We start from the raw sequence: 20,684 nt of genomic DNA on the forward strand, positions 1-20,684 counted from the left end.
AGCCAGTCAACAAAAGACCAATTTGGTACAAATTATTGTCCTACTATTTAAAAAAGCAATGGATGCTCCCAAAAAATTTCAATCAAAACCCTATATTTTCTTCTTTAATCTCCCTCTCACTCCAAAATTCATAATTTTGGCTTTGTATTTAAAGCCATGGAATGTATTCTCTCTCTATTCCTCTCTTGATACCAGTTTGTAAATATCTAACATTGTTTGATTAAGATGTGTTAGGACATATGTGAGAATTGTTAGTGATAGGCCAAGAATGTATTGACCTTTTATGATGAATTAACCAATTAATTAGCCAAGTTAATTAATTAATTCAATTAGCATGCAATAAGCGTGATAGCACAAATAAATCACCAACTAAGTTAAAATGCAGCGGAAAATAAATTGATACGGTGGTTTGTTTATGAATGGGGAAAACCTACATGGCAAAAACCCTACCGGATGATTTTGAGGTCACCACTCTCAAGAATTCACTATTATCACAACAAGCGGTTATAAGTATAGGAATCCCAGTACCTTATATCAACATACAGTTGAACCCTTACCTCAATACCCAATTGGACTTGTTTTATAGTAACAATCTCTCCTTTCAATGCACGGCTCAAGTACGTAACTAACCAATTCGATGCACGAATCCTAGTATGCGGCTTACTCACCAACTTAAGAAGGATGTTAGCTGCAAAGTTCTTCAATTCATCATATGATGAAGATCATGAAGGTCCTTGGTTACAAAACCCAACAGTGTACAAACACAGCAACTTCTTAAATAGAAAGATGAACTAGGGCATATGTCTTTGGTTCACAATATGCTTGTAAAAAACTTTTGCATTGAGTTGCATCCACTGTGATGTCCCTTAAAAAAATCCTTATATATATTTACGGTAATGAGAAAAGAAAGCCTAAACATTTATACACGGATTGGAGTGAAATCAGATCTGAAAAACTGATTTTCATAAACCTCGACAGATAACCTATATATTGAGCAGCTGTTGAGCATCCAGCTTGAACAACCTTTTAAACCTCGATAGATACTAGCTATCAAGATTTAAAATCTAGCACTTCTTCACTTGTTTCTTGGACAGACTTGCATGTCTTTAACACTTGAAGTTGAAACCTTGTTCCTTGAAATATTAAACACATCCTAAATCTACCCAATTATAAGTAAAGTGTGTTTTGTCAAAAGATTAGCCAATTCTATATTGACATATGTTCCTAACAATCTCCCCCTTTGGCAATCTGTGACAAAGCCACAACAAACAAATGAACATATGAGAGAAGTCATAAATCACTCAATTCATACTTACTTGTTGAATACAATAAAATCTATCCTAACAAACTCTTGAAAAAACTTTACAACTTGTATTTCTGAAACACTTTAAAAAAAACTCATCACGGCATCTTAGTGTGAAGCAGAAATAAATAAAAAATGCATACAATATATAAGAGGCATGTGCATAAAGAGAGAAAAGAAACAACACATGTAAAGATACGTGAAAGAACTGTAATAAAAACCTTATCATATCTATAACATCATAAGTACAAGGTTTGCTATCACAATGTAAGAACAATGTATCTCACTACATCCCTCAAAGTATAAACACCCTCCCTATCAAAAATCTCCTATGCTAACTCTTCCCCTGTGTACATGACTACTCTTATATCCAAAACCACTCCCCCTTTTTGTCACGAGTGATAAAGGGTAAGTAAATCAAGTAGTCATGTCACTGGGTGAGCTAGCATCATCATCCTCATCATCATCATCGTCATCGTCATTGGAGTCACCATCATCGTCCTCATACTCAGATGCCTCTGGAGAAGGAGAGGAAGACTTTACAAAGCCTTCAAGGCAAGCCTACCATCTAGTAATACAGCCAACATGGGTGTTCACCTGACATAACTCATCATTGAGTGTGTTAAGGCAAGCATCCATGCACTATAGCTATGCCATGACTGCCTTAAAGGTCACACCACCCACCGATGGCAAAGGTGTAGATGTGGAAGGAGCAGAAGAAGTTAGAAGAGCTGTTGTCTCTATCCGTGGCCACTTCAATTGAAGTTGGGCCTCACTCTGTTTGATGGTAGCCACATCTATGGAACACATGACCAAGAAATGAGGAGACGCGAGATAAGAGACAGAAAAATGGCAAAGGATTTGCGTGATAGCCAAAAGAAAAATGAGCTTATCACAGGTCGCCGTATCCCTATAGATATCTATGAGGGATAGGATGAAGTGAGAGGGAAAATCAATAGAAAGTCCCTTAAGAAAGGTTAACAAAAATCAAGCCCAAGGCTCTATGATGGAGTTATAGTGAGATAATGGATGGAGAATGAATGACATTACCATGTTAAGGAATCTCAGACCTTTCACAAAGCTCGAGCAAGGAGTGTTTTGACAGTCACCCCAAGATGAAGGTGTCTTACAAAATAGAGATGAGAGTTTGCCTTTGGACATAGTCCTTAGACAATCGGAGTCAGGATGCGCTACCCTAAGAATGTGTAGTACCTTAGATACAATATCCGAAGTAACTATGATGCACGTACCTCGAACACAACTAATAAAATGAGGTATTGAAGTATCAAAGCAATGCATATTGGAGTAAAACTCCTGTATGCTCACGGAGGGACAAGTGACTGGGATGCCACACAGTGACTTCCAACCCCGACTGTAAATGATAGTGGGAAGGTCAATATCAAAAAAGTCAGATAGAATGACTTGGCGTTCCAAATGAATGCCTCATCGTGAGATGTTCTCCGAAAAGTCCTCACGGGCTTTATCATCATAGAACTGTATGTGAGAACGAGTAGAATCAGAGGGGGAAGAAAAAGATGCCCCAAAACGAAATGGGTTCTGGGACGGAGTGGATTTTCGTTTAGGTGCTATAGAGCAACTAACCAAAAGAAAGAGAGAGGGGGAGAGAGAGAGAGAGAGAGAAACACGCAAAAAAGCACCAACACAAATACGTATGTATGAAAAATGCATGAACATGTGACATGCAAACTTAAAAACATCATGGGCTTAGCCCAAACCAAACCTACTAGCACACATCATTGTAACAAAGTAAACACACATGTAAAATGCATGAAACATTGTTATAATGTAGATGTAATGCAATGCATGATGTTTTAAAATCATTTAAACAAAACCCATCCCATAAAGTTTGTAAAACCCTCATTAATTTTCAAAAACCCCAAAAGTTAGGTAAAAAATGCATGAAATGTATGATAAAGAGATGGAAAAGAGATCATACCCATGAAAAGCACGAAAAGATAGAAGAAAGAGTGGGGAAGATGAATAAGTTAAGAATGAGGTGTTTGGTAGAGGGATAGACACTTTTCTGTCAAGAGAGATCGGGGAGAAATGAGAGAAATTCACACTGACCCTTTTATATAGAAAACCATAAAGCTCACTGGATCAAGAGGTGTCGAGACGTGTCAAGATTTAAAAAGTGAGAAATAGCTATTGAGGATCTATTGAGAGGTGTCCACAGCAAAAGGGACTCGATGGATCGAGAAGCTATCAAGCATCCAGAAGCTTCCACGATGGATCGAGTAGCTGTGGAGCAGCTATCGAGATTGAATCTCAAGAATCCCGATGGATTGAGATTGCGATAATAGCTACTGAGAAAGGAAGTTGAAAAGGCTCGATAGATAGCCTAGCTATCAAGAGGTATCGAGAAGCAGGTGAAATTGCTTGAAAACAGTTTTTCAAAGAAGAGAAAAACACAAACATGAATGCAATCAGACATGCTACTCAACCAAGATCCAACCAACATTTTAAGCTCTCAAAATCATCTCTCATCAAGAAAAATTTCAAGGATTTGGATCCAAAACACACACACACATACAAAGTTTAACCAATTTTATATTTCAAAAAAAGTTAAGACAGTTTAGTGAGCATACATTAACACATATATTCCTTATGATGGCCAAATCATATTGTACCTGCACATGTATCAAGAGTAGCAAAGAATATTGTGCGTTGTGAAAAACATCGCAAGATTGCATAACTATCTACATGTTATGACAATTTGAGATATGAGAAAATCACTTTAACTCACACACAATCATAACTGTTTGATGGGAACTATTACCTTCGAGGTACATCCTATAACTCCCACATCTCCTAGAAGACATGCTTGCAAACATATATAAAACATTTTATTATTTTTGCTTTTATTTTTCCTTGCATATTTTTCTTTTATTAAGCATATCATGCATGGGCATAACAGAGAGAGAAAAGAAATACTCAATGATGTTAAGCATTAGACATTGCACTTTTGCTATACCAAAGCATACAAATGTCATTTCATGATTAGCAGGCAATAGTGGTGAGATATTTATTTATGCCTTTCTCTTAGGATTTTCTAGCCCTTCCCGTCAAAAAAAGTGATACGAGTGTTAAGTACAAGAAATTACTTAATCTTACTCATCACAAATACGAGCCACAAAGCTCACTTGCTTATTTGTGCACAAAGATACTTATCTAAGCAACAAAAGATACAAAGTTTAAAAAATTTTGTTTCAATGTTCATCCAAGGTACACAAGTACCAATGTACACAAACACATTGTTTTTGTATTTTTCTGATTTTTCAAAAAAAAATTTATTTTTATGAGAAACAAAATAAATCAAAACTAAAAATAAACAAACAAAAACATGTTAAACAGAGCAATGCATAAAACTAGATGCAAATGCATGAGGGAAGAGAAGGAGAAAAAATAGATCAATCCATAGAAATAACACTAATGTTTTGGCGAAGGAATTCAAACCGTTTGCTATCAAGAGGTTTGGTGAACAAATCAGCCTTTTGGTTATCAGTATGAATGAACTCAAGAGTAAGAGTATCATCTTGAAAAGCTTCCGAATGAAGCTGTAAAGTTGTGATTTATCTATGTGTTTTGTTGGCTTTAATTATGTGCCAAATTTGATTATGATTTTAATCAATCTTTGGTACCCTATATTTATTATGGGATTTGATTGTAAGGGTTGTGTGATAGAGAGAGAGAGTGTGTGAAGACTCAAGCTATTGAAAACTGAAGAGGTTTTCGTGGGTATCTCGCGACTTAGCATCCCGCGAAGTAATGCACATGCCCTACACATGACTGGAATGCAAAAAGTCAGTACAGATGGAGACAGTTGTGTCTCACGAGTATCTTGTTGGTAAGGCCTTCCCAGAAGACACCCACTAGACATTCTGTTTTGCCAAACTATGCTATCTGATACACACTTTCTGTACCCACACTTTATATACCCATATTACCCACAAATGTAAAGAAGTGCTTCTGAAAAAAAACCTTAGCCAAACACCTTGAGAGTTAGAGATTGTTATACCTATAATCCTCTACATAATAGCTTGTTGAATTTCCTAATCTCCTACCTCTCCATTTCCATACCATTAAGAGGTTGATAGCCCAAACACTTATCACACCCTTTCAGAGTGTCAAGTGATCGTTTGGTGTTAATGGGAAGTATTGGAAGAAGCCAAGGATGACAGATGCAACATAGAGCTTGTTGCGGGATCTGGAGAGCTAGACAAAACACGATTCCAAGAAGCCTTGTTGGAGTAGGAGCTTGGAGAGTTTAGGTATAGCGGGTAGATTAGGCTTAGAGGGTCTCTTGCTAAACCATGTATCCCAAATGATTGTCTAATGGATTGATTACCTCATGGAGGCTGGCGGAAAGGTTTTTTGCCAAGTTCTTCGGTTTCCTCTTTGATAACACATCAGCGTGTTATCTGTGTTTGCATTCTTCTTCCCTAATCTTTTACATTTCATTTCACTGCTGTGATTATATGAATTTGTTTTAGGGTAGCTTGTTTGTTTATTCGCTTGCATTTACACTATTCCGCACTTAGAATTAAGTTAGTGTAAAATCTATCGAGCCATAACTTTAATTTGAGGGTCTTAACAGCTCTTGTGTTTTTAACACATTTTCGAGTTTTCAATTGGTATCAGAGCAGGTACACATGTTTTGGTTTCATTACCTAAGTGTGATGCTTGACCCCATGTGTGTTTTGCCATGGATAATGCTTTGTATACTTCTATGGATATTGTTGACTGTAACATACCATGTGTTTGTGAAAATACCTCTATAAGTGTTAATCCTCATAATTGTGATGACATGTTACTTGAATCTATGGGTGTTATTGACAAACTCTTGAAGAAAGGAGGTAAGAAGTTTCATAAGAATTTGAGCAAGTTTCATTGTGAAAATGATGATTTGATTGCTAAGCTCAATGAATCCAATAAATTGGTTGAGAAATATGAGAATCTTATTGAAATTTCTCTTAAAAAGCTAAAAGAGTTTGAATGTTTGAATATGAACTTGGATGCTAAACTTGTTTTGTCTAAAACACCTGTTGATGATCTTAAATCTGAAAATGAATCTCTTAAGATGCATGCCAAGTGTTTGATTACTGAACCTGTTGCTAAAACAGAAGAAAATATATGTTGCAATCCTGTTGTGGTACCCGATTTTGTGTCTATGGTGTGTTCTACCTCAAAGGACAAATCGGTGTACATTCCTCCACACAAAAGAAATCAAAAAGTGGAAAGAAAGGCTCTTAAGCCTAAGCCTCTGTTTAGGTCCCATCTTAGGGAATTGAGTGGATCTAAATTTGTTCCTACTTGCCATAATTGTGGTGTGATCGGTCACACAAGACCCCAATGCCCCAAGTTAAAGAGAGAACAAACTTATGTTGCTAGATCCCTTCTTAAAAGGCCTACTGGACCTAAACACTTTGTTTGTCACCATTGTGGTGCCTTTGGTCATCTAAGAACTCATTGCTTTAAGTTTCAAGCTCTTAAAATAATTAAAAGAAAAGAGAAACTTGAACTTCTTAGAAGTTGTGCTAAAAATGATAAACCGGATTTGAGTGATAATAGCATGTTGTTAAAGAAAGTGTTCAATGCTCTTAACTCCTTGTCTATGTGCATCTTTGATTCTCATTCTCCCAACCCTCGTTTCACTTCTCATGAGACACTCATTCCGAACAATCGTTGTGTTTGGATGAGGAAGGGTTCCTATGGTTAAGTGTTTGCTCTTTTGGTTCTTGATATAATTCTTTCAATCTTTGTGGGACCCTTCATGCATTAAATGTCATATCTTCATGCATTTTGTGCATCTTACATTTATTTGTATGCATTGTTTTGTTTTTGTTTTTTATCTTACTCTATTGCTTTTGTTTTATGTGAGTAAAAATCCAAAACCACATAAAAAGTGAAAAATTCAAAAAGTTTGATCGTATTTGTTTGAGCACATTTCATATGTGAGTTTGGCCTAGTACCTTCGTACTTATGGCGTAGTGCATTTATGAGCTTAGTTTGTTATGCATGCACATATATATTTGTGGGAGAAATCTTAAAAACTATGTGTAATTGTTATAAATAGATCTTCAAGCTTGTCATAAATGATTGGTCAATAGTCTTGTTGGTCTTGATACTTGTATAGACTTGTGCCTATATATATTCCCGCCTTTATTTTTATGTTTTTTCTATAAGAGCTCACCAAATGTAAATCTCACAATGAAAAAAAGATTATAAGCTGCAAAAGCTTGTCGTACATACTTGTATTTGATTAGGAAAAAGAGAAAGCGACTGTTGTATTGAAATGTATGGTGCTCCAAAAGCCAAAGGCTAACTCTCAATGTTGAAATCTCAAAAATTTCAAGCACCGATCTCAAAAAGAAATGTATTATCCAAAAATGATCAAAAGTTATGACTTATGTAGAAGCCAAATGAAAAGCTTCTAAGTTACATAATCATTCTCTTGTGGGAGGTCATATATGCTTATTTCTATAATTGAGATTGTCCACTTGACTTAGTACTAGTTGTGTATGACTTGATTGAATTGATCATTGAAACTTCACTCTGGTCTAAGGACTATTCCACATTTGATACACACACACAACACACAAGTCTAATGTTCAATGACTATCTATTTCATTTGTAGGATTGTACATGTTCAAATGTGATGTGTGTGTGCTCAACCATTTGTGGTTCAAACCAAAAAGATTTTTATTCTTTTTGTTTGCTTTAGGAAGTGATTTGTATCACTCATGTTTTCAAAGTTTTTCAAATTGTTTTTGTGTAAAAAACATGTTTTCTAGTTGTTTTTGTGACCTATTTCATATGTAAGTTCAACTAGGAGTTAAATTGTCCAATTCTCAAGTTTTTCAATTTTAGACAGAGAGTTTCGTGACTGTTTCGCGGTTGTTTCACAAGTAATGCTTACCAGCAAAATACCAGCGAGATACCAGCGAAAATTTCCAGATCAGCTTTTTAAAGGGCATTTTGTGGGACATTTGTTTTAAATGCCTTCCATCTTCTCCCAAACCCCTGCTTTTATGTTTCTACATCAAAACCCAACTAAATTCAAGTGTATTTTCATTCCATTAACATCTCTAAGGTAATCTTTAACTCTTTTCATTGATTTTAATCCTTAAATTATGTTTTTGGGGGTTTTATGTTCATAGTTGGGATTTTCTCAAATGGGAATTAGAAAACTTAATTTTTGTCAATCTTTTTTATTGGGCTTTGTTTTAAAATGATAATTTGCTTTGGATGTTGGCCTCTTGTGGCAAAAATAACATGTTTTTAGGCAAAATTTTCATATGTTCATGCATTGTTTAACGTACATGCATAATGTGTGCACTCTAAGTATTTGATAAAACGCCCAAATGGTATTTTGTTGTTGTTTTGGTTTCTGATGAGTACCAAACTTTAAGAATCACTATAATTATTCATGTTTATCATGTTTTAATCATTGGTGATTTGTTTTATGCACTTTACCCCGTAAGTGCTTATTCATGCATTAGTCATGCATCTCACATGCACACTAGATGCACCTTGTTGCACACACTCTAACACTTGAGGTGTTTTGCACTTCACTCATGCTAGTTAAGTCTTTTTAGACCTTTTAGCACACATAAAATGTTCTTGTGTCTATGTCATGCTTAGGTTTATATCATGTTCCATCATCCTTAGCATGTCATGTTCTTTATGCTTTGTAGTATTTTTTTTAAGAATTTTTTTTTTTTTTTGTCTCTCAGTTGAGTTTGATTTTCTCATTCTTCTTGCACTCTTCATACATCTTGTCTTTGTTCATATATTCTTTTCTCTCCCTCTTTCCTCTTGATTCACTTGTCTATTCGTGACAAAAAGGGGGAGAGTATACCAGAGTGTTTCGTCATTTTATGACTCATGTGCACATTCTTAGGGGGAGTAATTCTACCTCGTGCACATTCATAGGGGTAGAAATCCATAGGGGAGATGCATATATCAAGGGGGAGAAGACATTCTTTTATGAGAAAACCTTTATTTACCTTATGCTTGTTTTCTCGGTGTTTTATGGTGCTTTGTGTTCTATGCTTTATTGCTCTCATCGCATCGTGAGATATATGAGATATATGAGGGAAAAATAAACTGGGAGAATACCAAGGATCCCGTAAAGGGAAGGCCGGACGTTCGGTAACCTCGTGAGAATCACTCGGAGCAGAACCAGAAGAACCTTCACCCTCAGAAGGACTGGGAGTACACTCTCTCTTCTTTCGAGAAGAAGAAGAAGCCATCGGAACAACATGTACTATGAGAAGAAAGGAGATTGAAAGTGCGAAAAGGGGGAAGACCAAAGTAACAGAGAAGAAGAGAAAAAGAAAGAGAAACTCAAAGAGTGAAAGACTCAGAGAAGCAAAGTGATAAGATGAAACGGCTACAATAAAGGCGCAAATAGCAGTTGGGGAAAATAGTTTATGGAAAGACGCGTCAGTTGCCAAAAAATTTAATTTGAAGAAGGGATTAATCAGCGGTTATTAATGAGAAGTAACGGGAAATGAGAAAAGTGGGTAGAGGAGTTTTACCTCAAATACTCAACTGCCACGTCCCGTGTAAAGAGGAAGCTGCAAAAAGTAATAATTATAAGGGAATGCAACACGCAAAAAGGAGGTGACCAAAAGCAGCAGAAAAGGGCCGGGATCCCAAATAAAAAGGAAGGGAACCCAGTAGAAGTTGAGAAAAAGGGGATCCCACGAAAATCTTAGGAAACCTAAATCACTCACGCGTGGGCTTCAGGTAACCCACGAGCTCGGGGGGCTAAATGTTGAGGTCTAAAAAGGGTCATAATGAAATAAGCCCAAAAAAGAACAAGTCAAGCCCAAAAGGAAAATTCAAGCTAAGCCCAAAGTAATAGATACAGGAGACCCATAAGGGAATAAAAGAAAGGCCCAGAGGATCCTGAAGCCCAGAAAAAAAAGAAGCATCCAAAAAAAAGAGGACCACGGTAAAGTATAAGAAGCAAGGATCCTCAGGAACCATCAATAAGCATGGATCCCTTCAGGCACAAAGAAAAAAGAAGACTGGGACAGAACGATAAAAAGAAGACAGAAGAAGAAAACAAGAAATAAAAGCAAAACGCGAGCGACCTCTCATGGCACAGACAGAAAAGGCTTCGGGGAACCAGGACAGGGAAGAAGAATGATAACAAACGACTTTCAAAAATGGCGGAACAGGATTCTGCCCAAATAGGAAAGAAAAGGGAAAAGTGCAAGACGCCAGAAATGGGGATGCCGAGAAGGGCATACCTCAGCACGTCCCAAAGAAGATGGCCAACCAGAAGCTTTCAAAAGAATCAGAGCTGAGAGAAGGAAAGAATGAGAAAAAACGGAAAAGGGACTTACCGAGACGATGGGGACAGGACATGCTCTGTTTGCAAAAAAGAAAAACAGGGGAACCAATAGTTCCCCGGGAAGCCCAGAAAACTCCATTATAAAAGGAGGGGATGGGTTGTGAAGAAGGTAGCGAAGAAAAAAAGAAAGAAACACAAAAAAAGAAGAAATTCTCCAGGAAAAAACTATCAGAAAATCTGTGCAGAAAGGAAAATACTAAGGGAAAAACAAGTATTTTTTCCCGGTATCTTGTAAAAGCCACTATTGCACATACTCGGATTCAACAAGAATCAAATTTTGCAAGTTTTGAAGGTTGAAATAGCCATTCAAGACTGCAATTTTTGAGCTTGATTGAACCTTGTATCAGGTCCTAGTGAGCTTTCTGTAATCAAACAGATAATTTATTAATGAAACATTGCTTCATATTTCCCAGGATCCCCACAGCACTAATTTTTATCGCTTTGCTAATCCTGTTTCTTTCCTTCTGAATTTATCTTGTTAATTTTTGGCACTCTTCGATATCCTTGTTTGTCATTTTCTTTATATTGTCAGGAGTATTCTATGCATCCCACTTGATTCTTAAACAGCTCGTTAGCTGCGGTGAGTCAAGGCCCGGTCCACCAAATCCTCCTTTTCATTTAGGCCCGGGATCCTTGGGCCTGAGTGTCACGAAAAGGGCACTCTCACATTTTGGCGACTCCGCTAGGGACTGGGCAAAGAAGAAGGAAAAAGCAATCCCTTCACAGAGAATGCCTCCAAGACAAAGAAACAGCAAAGGAACTAATGTGCCACCTACGGCCTCTGAGCTCGTAAGAGAAAACGAGGTAGCTTCCAGGCAAGGAGGTGGGATACCCTTGGTAGAACAGGAGGTTATGTCAGAACAAAGACACGTAAGGCAGGAACCAGACCTCATGGCCAGGATGACAGCAATGTTGAAGGATCTGGAGCAAGAAGTTCGTCTTCTCAAAGAGGGCAGGACACAGGAAATCAGAGACAATGTTCCCCCTACTGGCCACCAAGATGGGACGCAGCCAGAAGGAGGGTCAGCAGTGGGAGGAAGAGCTAACCCTCAGTACTTGACACTGGCAGACGTCAATGCCCACCTGGAGCAAGAAAGGGAAAAACTCTCAGGGATCCCCAAGCAATTCTCTCGGGATCCCCCGTTCCCTCCAGAACTTCTTGGCAAACCATACCCTAAGGGGTACTAACCCCCAAAGTTCCATCCTTTCGATGGGAGGAATGGAAGTGCCGTGGAACATGTGAGTAGGTTTATCCACACTATAGGCCCCTATACAGGAGACAGAGAATTATATCTAAGGGAATTCGCCAAATCCTTAGTGGATAGGGCATACACTTGGTACACCACGCTGAGACCCGGGTCCATCAAAACCTGGGATGAGATGATGGAAAAATTCTGCGCCAAATATTACCCTGGTGAAGACAAAATCACTTTCCAGAATCTACAAATGGTGAGGCAGAGACCTGGAGAAGATCCTGTTCAATTCATTAAAAGATTCGAAGATGTGTCCCTAGACTGCTATGGGGACCATGAAGAAAAGGAGCTCGTGGAAACCTGTATAGCCAACATGCTTTTTGATTATAGGCTCAACCTTGAAAATTTATGTATCACGCAGTTTGCTGACCTGTTACAGAGAACCAGAAAGACGGCACAAACCATGAGGACAAAAAGGCTGTCCGCATCCCAAGCTATGACAACATCAGTAGGAGAGAAAAGGAAGAGTCCAGATGGAAAGGTGTTCGAGGAACCACCAGTGATCCCATGTATAGCTGAGGAGTTAAGCCATGTCCTAGACAAATGGATTGGAGATGGGGTCGTTAGGCCATTCACTGTGTCCAGACCACCAACTGAAGAAGAAAGGAAGAACACTTTATTTTGCAAAATCCATAATTATGTCAAGCACTCCACCAAGGATTGCTAGACCCTTCGCACACTCTTCCACAAAAAGTTGAGAGAAGGAACCCTAGAGCTCACTCAGAAGGAGCCAGAAGTGCAGAGGAACCCCTTGCCTAACCACAAAGGAAAAGGGGTGGTAGCAGTAGTAATACATGGGAACCCGGCAGAAGCAGGAGAATTTGAAGGATCCTTCCACCCGAGCACAGTCAGGACCCTCCAGAAGAATCCTAAGTTCAGGTCACTATTCAATCAATTAGGATTCGGACCAAAAGCAAGAAGAGTGGCCATAGAGTCTTTCATGAGCATAGCAGCAGATTCAGGGATGGAATGCTTTACAGCTGAGTCACATGCTAGTCAAGCTTTCTTGGAGACAACCAATGTAATAACCTTCACTGATGAAGACATGGAGATTAAACACCCAGACCACCATAGACCCCTTTATCTAATGGCCACCATAAACGGCGTTCAAGTCAGAAGAGCACTGGTGGATACGGGGGCATCACTCAATCTCATAGCCTTAAGTACCCTGGAAGCTGTTGGCTTAGTTGACAGAAGGATCCTAGGGGCTCCCATGGAAATAATAGGATTTGGAGGATCGGTGGAATCAACAGAAGGATACGTGCAGCTAGCCTTAAGGGTGGGGCCAATAGTAGCTCTGACAAGGTTTCATGTGATTAATGCAGAAGTTTCTTATCACGTATTGCAAGGACGCCCGTGACTTCATAAACATCGCCTTATTCCATCCACATTCTATCAATGCATTAAAGGGAGACTGAATGGGAGGCCCATAAGGATCCCTGCCAACCATAATCCTTTCAGCCAGGGAGAAGTGAACTTTGCAAAAACGATGTTTTATGATGAGTTGGAGCCAAATGATGAGAACCCCGCCCCGAGGACCCTAGGGGCACCTATCCTAGAAGAAGAAGAAGGAGGAAGGGGCACCCGTGACCTGAGGAACCTTCTAGAAAGAAAAAGACAAAAAAGGGAGCCCAGCTCTTCAGGATCTCGAGAATGTGTGATGGTGTGGGAACCTGGGGGAAGGCTAATCTATCGTTTGTGAAGGTGCGCGGGACCCGAATGCATTGTGCAAGAAGGTCCCGGACCACCAAGCTGCATGATGGCCCAAGAAGAAATTCCAGAAGAACCAGTTAAGGAGGCCCAGATTCAGCCTGAGGAAGAATTAAAGGAAATAGATTTGGGAACAAAAACGGGATCCCGAAAGCTTGTCTTCATTAGCAGTCAATTGGTGGCGCAAGAAAGAGAACAACTAGTAACCTTTCTTCAAAAATACAGAGGTGTGTTTGCATGGACCTATGATGAGATGCCTGGTCTAGACCCAGGGTTGGTAGTCCATTCCCTTAATGTGGACCCAGGGATGAGGCCAGTAGTCCAACCAGCTAGGGTCTTCCACACTGAGGTAGAAGCTCAAATAATTCAAGAGGTCAAAAAATTGCTAGCAGCTGGTTTTATCAAACCCATCCAACACCCAAAATGGCTTTCCAATATTGTACCTGTGAAGAAGAAAAATGGTCAGATCCGTTACTGTGTAGACTTTCGCAACTTGAACAAGGCATGTCCTAAAGATGAATTCCCCTTGCCCAATATCGACCTCCTTGTAGATTCAGCTGCAGGAAACTCAATGTTCTCATTTATGGATGGGTACAGTGGGTGCAACCAAATCCGCATGGCAGCCAAAGATGTAGAGAAGACGGCATTCAGAACTCCGATTGGGAACTTTTACTACACTGTAATGCCCTTTGGCCTAAAAAATGCGGGGGCTACGTATCAACGGACCATGACAGCCATTTTCCATGACATGATGCATGAGGAGATGGAAGATTATGTAGATGATATTGTGGTCAAGTCAAAAACCAGAACAGGACATTTCCAAGTACTTAAGCAAGTCTTTGAAAGATGCAGGAAGTACAAGTTACGTATGAACCCCATGAAGTGTGCCTTTGGAGTGTCCGCTGGAAAGTTCCTTGGGTTCCTGGTACATCACAAAGGCATAAGTGTGGATCCAGCCAAGGCCACAGCTATCGCCACAATGAGAAGACCAACTACTGTTAGGGAACTCAAAAGTTTCCTGGGAAGGGTCTCCTATATTAGGAGATTCGTGCCTGGTTTAGTCTCAGCTACAGCAGGCCTATCCAAACTATTGAAAAAGAGGAATGAATTTACCTGGGGGACAGAGCAGCAGGAAGCTTTTCAAAGAATTCAGGGCATCATGAATCATCTGCCCACCCTCCAGGCACCAGTACGTGGGCGACTTCTGTTGCTATACTTAGCATCAAACTCCCAGGAAATAGGAGCTTTGCTGGCACAAGAAGATGACCAAGGAAATGAGCAGCCTGTATATTATGTAAGCAGAACACTCAAGGATACCGAGACCAGGTACCCCAGAATAGAGAAAGCCTTCCTAGTGATCATTTATGCTTCCCAAAGGTTGAAGAGGTACTTCTCAGCTCACCAAATCCTCTTGGTAACCAAGTCCCACCCCATAAAAGCACTCCTGCACCAGCCCCTTCTCACGGGAAGGATAGCACAATGGTTAGTGTTGCTCTCACAATATGATATAGGTATAAGAACTCCCAAGGCTGTCAAGAGCTAGGCCATAGCAGATTTGCTGGCTCAATTCCCAGGAAAGGAGGAAGGCCCGTTGAGCGAAGAAATCCCTAGTGAGGTAGCAGTGATGGAGATCCCAAGGAAGAAATGGACCATGAGGTTTGACGAGTCGGCTACAGCAACTTCAAATGGGGTAGGAATTGTACTAAGCTGTGAAAATGGGGATATCATGCCCCTGTCTTTCAAGCTTGGTTTCTCATGCTCTAATAATGCAGCTGAATATGAGGCATACTTAATTGGGTTGACTATAACACTCAGCATAGGAGTGAAACATATGAGAGTGTTGGGAGATTCCAATCTTGTAGTCTCCCAAGTGAAAGGTGACTTTGCATTACGGGAACAAAGCTTAGCAGCCTACAGGACTTGGGCACAAAGGCTGGAGATGGAATTTCAAACCTTCAGTATAGAGAACACTCAAAGAAGTGAAAACAGGTTTGCTGATGCGCTCGCCACCCTGGGATCCCAAATACCATTTAATAGGAGGGATACGCTGATAAAAATAGGAAGGCAGGAACATTCTATTGTAAGGATCCTCCAAGGGATGTACCTCGGAGAGTCCAAACAGTGGGACTGGAGGGATGAAGTCAAAGAAAAGATGAAAGAAGTAAGCCCTACAGGGAACATCAAAGAACTAATGGATTACACTCAGATAGAAGGAGAATTGTATAGAAGGAGAATTGTATAGAAGGCTGCCAGGAGGAATATTGTCCAGATGTATCGCCAAGAAGGAAGGAAAGTCGAAACTAGAAGAATTACACGCGCAAGCATGTGGAGTTACAGAAAAGGTCAGCCTATACAGAAGGATGCAACACATGGGGTATTACTGGCCATATATGGATAAGGAAGCAGCGATCATACAGGAGAAATGCCAGGAATGTCGTTTGGCAATTGATAAAGAAGAAAGCTACGCGGTATTTATTGCAGAAGATTGGCGGGTTCCTTTCATAGGCTACCTGGCTTAGGGGATCCTGCCAACCGACAGGAAACTGGCCCACAAGCTCAAAAAGCTAGCGTGTAGGTATTTCCTGCAGAACGACATTTTATTCAAAAAGGGATACCATGGGGATCCCCTCAGGTGCCTGGGACCAAAGGAAGCCAGAGAAGTAGTCAGAGAGGTGCACTCTGGAGATTGTGGAAGTCATCTAGGGAAGAGAAGGCTGTACAAGCAGTTACTATTGTTGGGATATTACTGGCCAACGATGAAAAGAGACTCTAAGGAGCTAGTCAAAACATGTCATGCTTGGCAAGTCCTGGGAGATGCAATTCACACTCACCCAAATGTCCTACAGGATATGACGACGCCATGGCCTTTTCATACTTGGGGGCTTGATCTCATAGGACCTATAAACCCTCCATCCAATGGTTATATATGGATCCTGGCAGCCACGAAGTACTTTACAAAATGGGTAGAGGCCATCCCTTTGAAAAAAGCTACTGGAGTAGCTGTAGCAAATTTCATCCGAGACCACATCATTACAAGGCTCAAGATCCCCAGAAGATTGATCAGTAACAATGGAACCCCATTCATAAACAAAGATATGAAGGGATTAACTGAAGCATACCACATCAAGCATGGAAGATCTACCCCATACTACCCACAAGGAAACAGCCAAGCTAAAGCTACTAATAGGGTAATGTTGAAAATCCTTAAGAAAATGAAGCATGAGTATGGAGGGAAATGGAGTGACCATCTGGCAGATGTGCTTTGGGTATGTAGAAGCTCTGTAAAGACAGCCATAGGATTCTCCCCATTCTCCCTGGTATATGGAACAGAAGTCATCAGTCCCGTGGAGTTAGTCATTCCTACACCAAGGGTAGCTCTGGAGGAAAATCAAGGAGAAAGTGAGGAAGCAAACAATGAAAAGAGGCTAGCAGATCTAGAAGGGGTAGAAAAAGAAAGAGAGCTGGCCAAGAAAAGGAGCCAGAGATACCAGCAAAGAATGACCAGAGCATATGCACAAGCAGTACGCCCAAGAGTGTTCACTGAAGGGCAATTAGTACTAAGGATGGCGGAGCACATGAGGAGGAACCTGCCAGGGCCTTCCAAGTTCACCCCAAAATGGGAAGGACCCTACATCATCAATGCAGCTCATGAGAGTGGGTATTATTATCTTACCAAAGAAGATGGAACAGTCCTGACAGAACCTATAAATGGGAAATGGCTGAAGCAATACTATGCATAAGGACAAGAGGATCCCGGTAACTCAAAGTCCTTTTACCAGCTTCACTATCTACTAAGTTCTTTTCTATTTTTATCTTTTTTATTTTTCAGCCTTTATCATGAATTCTGGTCTAAGATGATTTTGTTCAGGAACATGTGATAGATTGACACTTCGTGGTCAATATTGCACCAAATGATTTTTTCTTTGTTCTTTAAAAATGACCATGTTTTAATGAAGTTCCTGTTTCTTCAACATTTAAGTCTTTCTTTAAATACTGCAAAGACCAAATTTGGATAGATTTAAGGAAGGATACCTGAGTAAAAAAAAAAAAAAGAGTATGTAATACCCTTTTACATATGGCCCAGAATCCACCTCACAAATAATTTCAGATATCCCACAAACAGTTCCAAGTGCGTAGGTCTAGGATCATAGAATAAAAGTAAAGTATCTAGGATACCTAGCCTAGCACTTGGCAAAAGGGAAACCTGTCAAAGTTCATGAACTGGGACCGTATCTCAAAAAAAATATACATAGGAAAGGATACCAGTGTACCCAGTTCAGTACTTGCATAATAGATTACCAGGTACCTGGACCAGAACTTACAGTGAAGCTTGTGGAAACCATGGTCCAGGACTCAGGAAAGAAAAGAGTCATAGGAAAGAAAAGGCAATATATCAAAGAAAAAGGCAGATTCACATACTAAGAAATGAGAAGCAGCTTTGAAACACAAAAAAAAAAAAAAAGAATGCAAAGAGTAGTGCAATGTTCAAAAAAAAAAAACTTATACAACCCCAAATTGTTTATGTAAATCTAAAATAAGCTAAGGAATGAGGCCGGCCAACAGGGAGGCACCCGGAGAAATAACAGGCACAGTCAAAGTAGAAAGGATCCTCTGCCGCTTGACCTTCAAGTCTTGTAAAGCCTTGTGAGCATGAGCCAAAGCTTCCTCAGCAGCAGCTATCTCAGTGTCTATACTCTTGAATGATTGCCTCTGAAACAGCATATGAGCCAGCAGACGCAAGTGATCCAGCAGAAAAGACAAATTGAACTTGGCCTCCAGAAGGTCTTGCACCACCCCTCTCCACTCCAGAAGCTTTTCTTCAGACAAAGAATCTACAGAGGAATTCCTCAGGGAAACCAGCACAGCACACAGCAACTCCATCAAAATATTGCCCAGAAAAACGCCTCCCCTGAAGCCACTGGTGAAATCCCCGTGACTCTTGAGCAGACTCTCTAGCAGCGGCAGGCCTTCCACAGGAACAGAGAAGCGCAGGAAGCTGCCATAAGAAGACCCAAAAACATGGAAATGGCTGGCAGGAAGACTGTTAAATTCCAAGAGATCAAAGCGAGCCAGAAAGGAGGAAAGTCTTGAATCAAGATCTGAGGCAGCCACTTTCGAGGCATCCCCCATCACTGTGTCACCACTTGCAGAAACAGGAGGACTTGTAGCCTTTCTCTCTGGATGAAGGTCAGCAACTTGAACGGGTCTCACAATTCCTTCAGGGATAACAGGCTCAGAACTTGCAAAGCCTGTATCAATATTCAAAAAAGAAAAAAAGAAAAGAAAAGGAAGAACAGATTTATTCTTTAAAAAAAAAAAAGAAAAGGGAAAAAAGAAGAACAAACCAGTTCCGGCTTCTTGGGGCAGAGCCTCTTCTTCCTGATCCCCTGACTTCCCCGAGGATTCTGGGAAAGAACATAAGGCAAGTTGAAGAAAAGGTGAAGGACCAATGGCAAAGTGGCTAAAGGAAGGAATAGATGCAGGGGGCTTCGCCATATAAAAAGAAAAAAAAAAGGAAAGAGAAGGGCGAAAAAAAAAAAAAAGAAGAAAAGGAAACACAATGGGAGCAGCTCGCACTAACCTTCTGAGCTTTCTGATTCTAAAGAAAAGGCAACACTAGGAGCGGATTTCTCACTAGTTTGACCTAAAAGGAAAAAGAAAAGGAGGAACTCAAAAAAAAACTGGAAAAGAAAATAAAGATATAACGCTATTTCAAGGAAACAAGACTCACCTGTCTGTTTGGATAAAGGAGTGTCTCCCAAAGCGCCTTTATCTGACAAGGTTTGAGAAAACACAGTCCTGATGGGACTAGGAGTGCGCTCAAGATGGGGACTTTGAGATGAAGGGATCCGAGAGGCTTTGGGATCCTGAGAATCCTGGGAACCCTGCATCGGTTGCCCGGTTTCCTCAGCCAGACCACCAGTAGGGGGCTCCTCCCCATAGCAGGAAAAACAACAGAAAAAGCTGTGACAGTTTCCTCTCCCAGAGCCTTGCCAGTCATAGGAGGGGATACCTCCACCTAAAGGAAGAAGAAGAGGAAAAGGCAGTGCCAAGTAAAAAAAAAAAAAAACACAACAGCGGAAATGCTAACAACACAATGTCAGAACAAAAGGGAGAGAACAAAAATAAAGGGGAGAACACACATACCACGTCGTCACCAGAAGATTGGCTTTTACCCTTCTTGTGATCAGACTTGCGCTTGGACTGCAAAGGAAATCACCACTCGTCAGCGAAATAGAAATAAGTGCAACAAGGTGAACAGGTAAAAAAAAAAAAAGAGAAAAGAAGGAAAGAAGTCTTGCCCTTCTCTCTCTCTCTACAGATTCTCTGGAAGTCTTTTGCTTACTACGAGTACGCCCAGAGAGTCCTAAAGGAGCCTGGGATACCAAACCAGAGGATCCTAAAGAACCATGGACTGAAGCAGTCACAAGAACCTGGGAAAAAGAAAACTCTACCTTGGTCTTCTTCCGGGTCCTTGAAACCAAAGGTTCCCTGACATCCTTGCCTTCCTGAGATGCCAAGTGTGCTTGAGATTTCCCAGTTTTTCTTCTTTTCGCCTCAGAACCTATCTCCACACCCCTTGTACTTTCATCAACATCAACAGCTTTCATTTTCTTCGGCCTGACATCCTTACCTTTACTCGGAGCAGTGGCAGCACTTATTGTCTCCATTGCACCTTTCTTGATGGGCACTCTAAAGGAAGCGCCAATGATGAGACTATCACCCATCTCCCCATCCTAGCCGGCTTACCATCAGAAGAGGCAGCGCGACCACCAAAATGACCAAACAATTTATCTTCTACCACGAGATCCTCATCAGAAAGGTTAATATCAAAAGGGCTCTCTTCACCAAACACTGGGAGGAGGAAATTATTAACCACATCTTCCAAGGTGATCGTCAATTCACCAGCAGAAAAGAAAAAAGTATGAAGGGAAGGGCACTAACGACGTACCAGATGTCTGAGCCCTTTGGCGTCTCTGAAGCCCTCAAGGTTTCTGGAAATAGCCACTGCCTTTAGGATACCGGCACA

At 40.4% G+C, this 20,684-nt stretch overlaps 1 protein-coding gene across 1 annotated transcript; it reads right to left on the reverse strand.

Moving 5' to 3' along the window:
• Positions 1-1,720: 1,720 nt before the first annotated feature.
• Positions 1,721-20,382, reverse strand: LOC115985748 (ribosomal L1 domain-containing protein CG13096-like). The gene is made up of 5 exons (XM_031108651.1): positions 20,289-20,382; positions 19,386-19,673; positions 19,236-19,298; positions 19,000-19,059; positions 1,721-1,851 (listed from the first exon to the last, which is right to left on the reverse strand). Exons 1-5 carry the CDS (start codon positions 20,380-20,382, stop codon positions 1,721-1,723), a joined length of 636 nt encoding a protein of 211 aa, XP_030964511.1.
• Between the last annotated feature and the right edge of the window lie 302 nt (positions 20,383-20,684).

The sequence above is a fragment of the Quercus lobata genome, chromosome 4 (assembly GCF_001633185.2).
Source record: "Quercus lobata isolate SW786 chromosome 4, ValleyOak3.0 Primary Assembly, whole genome shotgun sequence".
Lineage (NCBI taxonomy): Eukaryota > Viridiplantae > Streptophyta > Magnoliopsida > Fagales > Fagaceae > Quercus > Quercus lobata.

Excerpts from the sequence above, each read along its gene's own strand:
- LOC115985748 (XM_031108651.1), bottom strand. The coding sequence starts at position 20,382 with ATGGGTGATAGTCTCATCATTGGCGCTTCCTTTAGAGTGCCCATCAAG. Across the intron at positions 19,674-20,288 it reads TGCCACTGCTCCGAGTAAAG|GTGGAGGTATCCCCTCCTAT; the intron begins GTAAGGATGTCA and ends TTCTTCCTTTAG. Across the intron at positions 1,852-18,999 it reads GCCCCAAGAAGCCGGAACTG|GCTTTGTAAAGTCTTCCTCT; the intron begins GTTTGTTCTTCT and ends CTTGCCTTGAAG.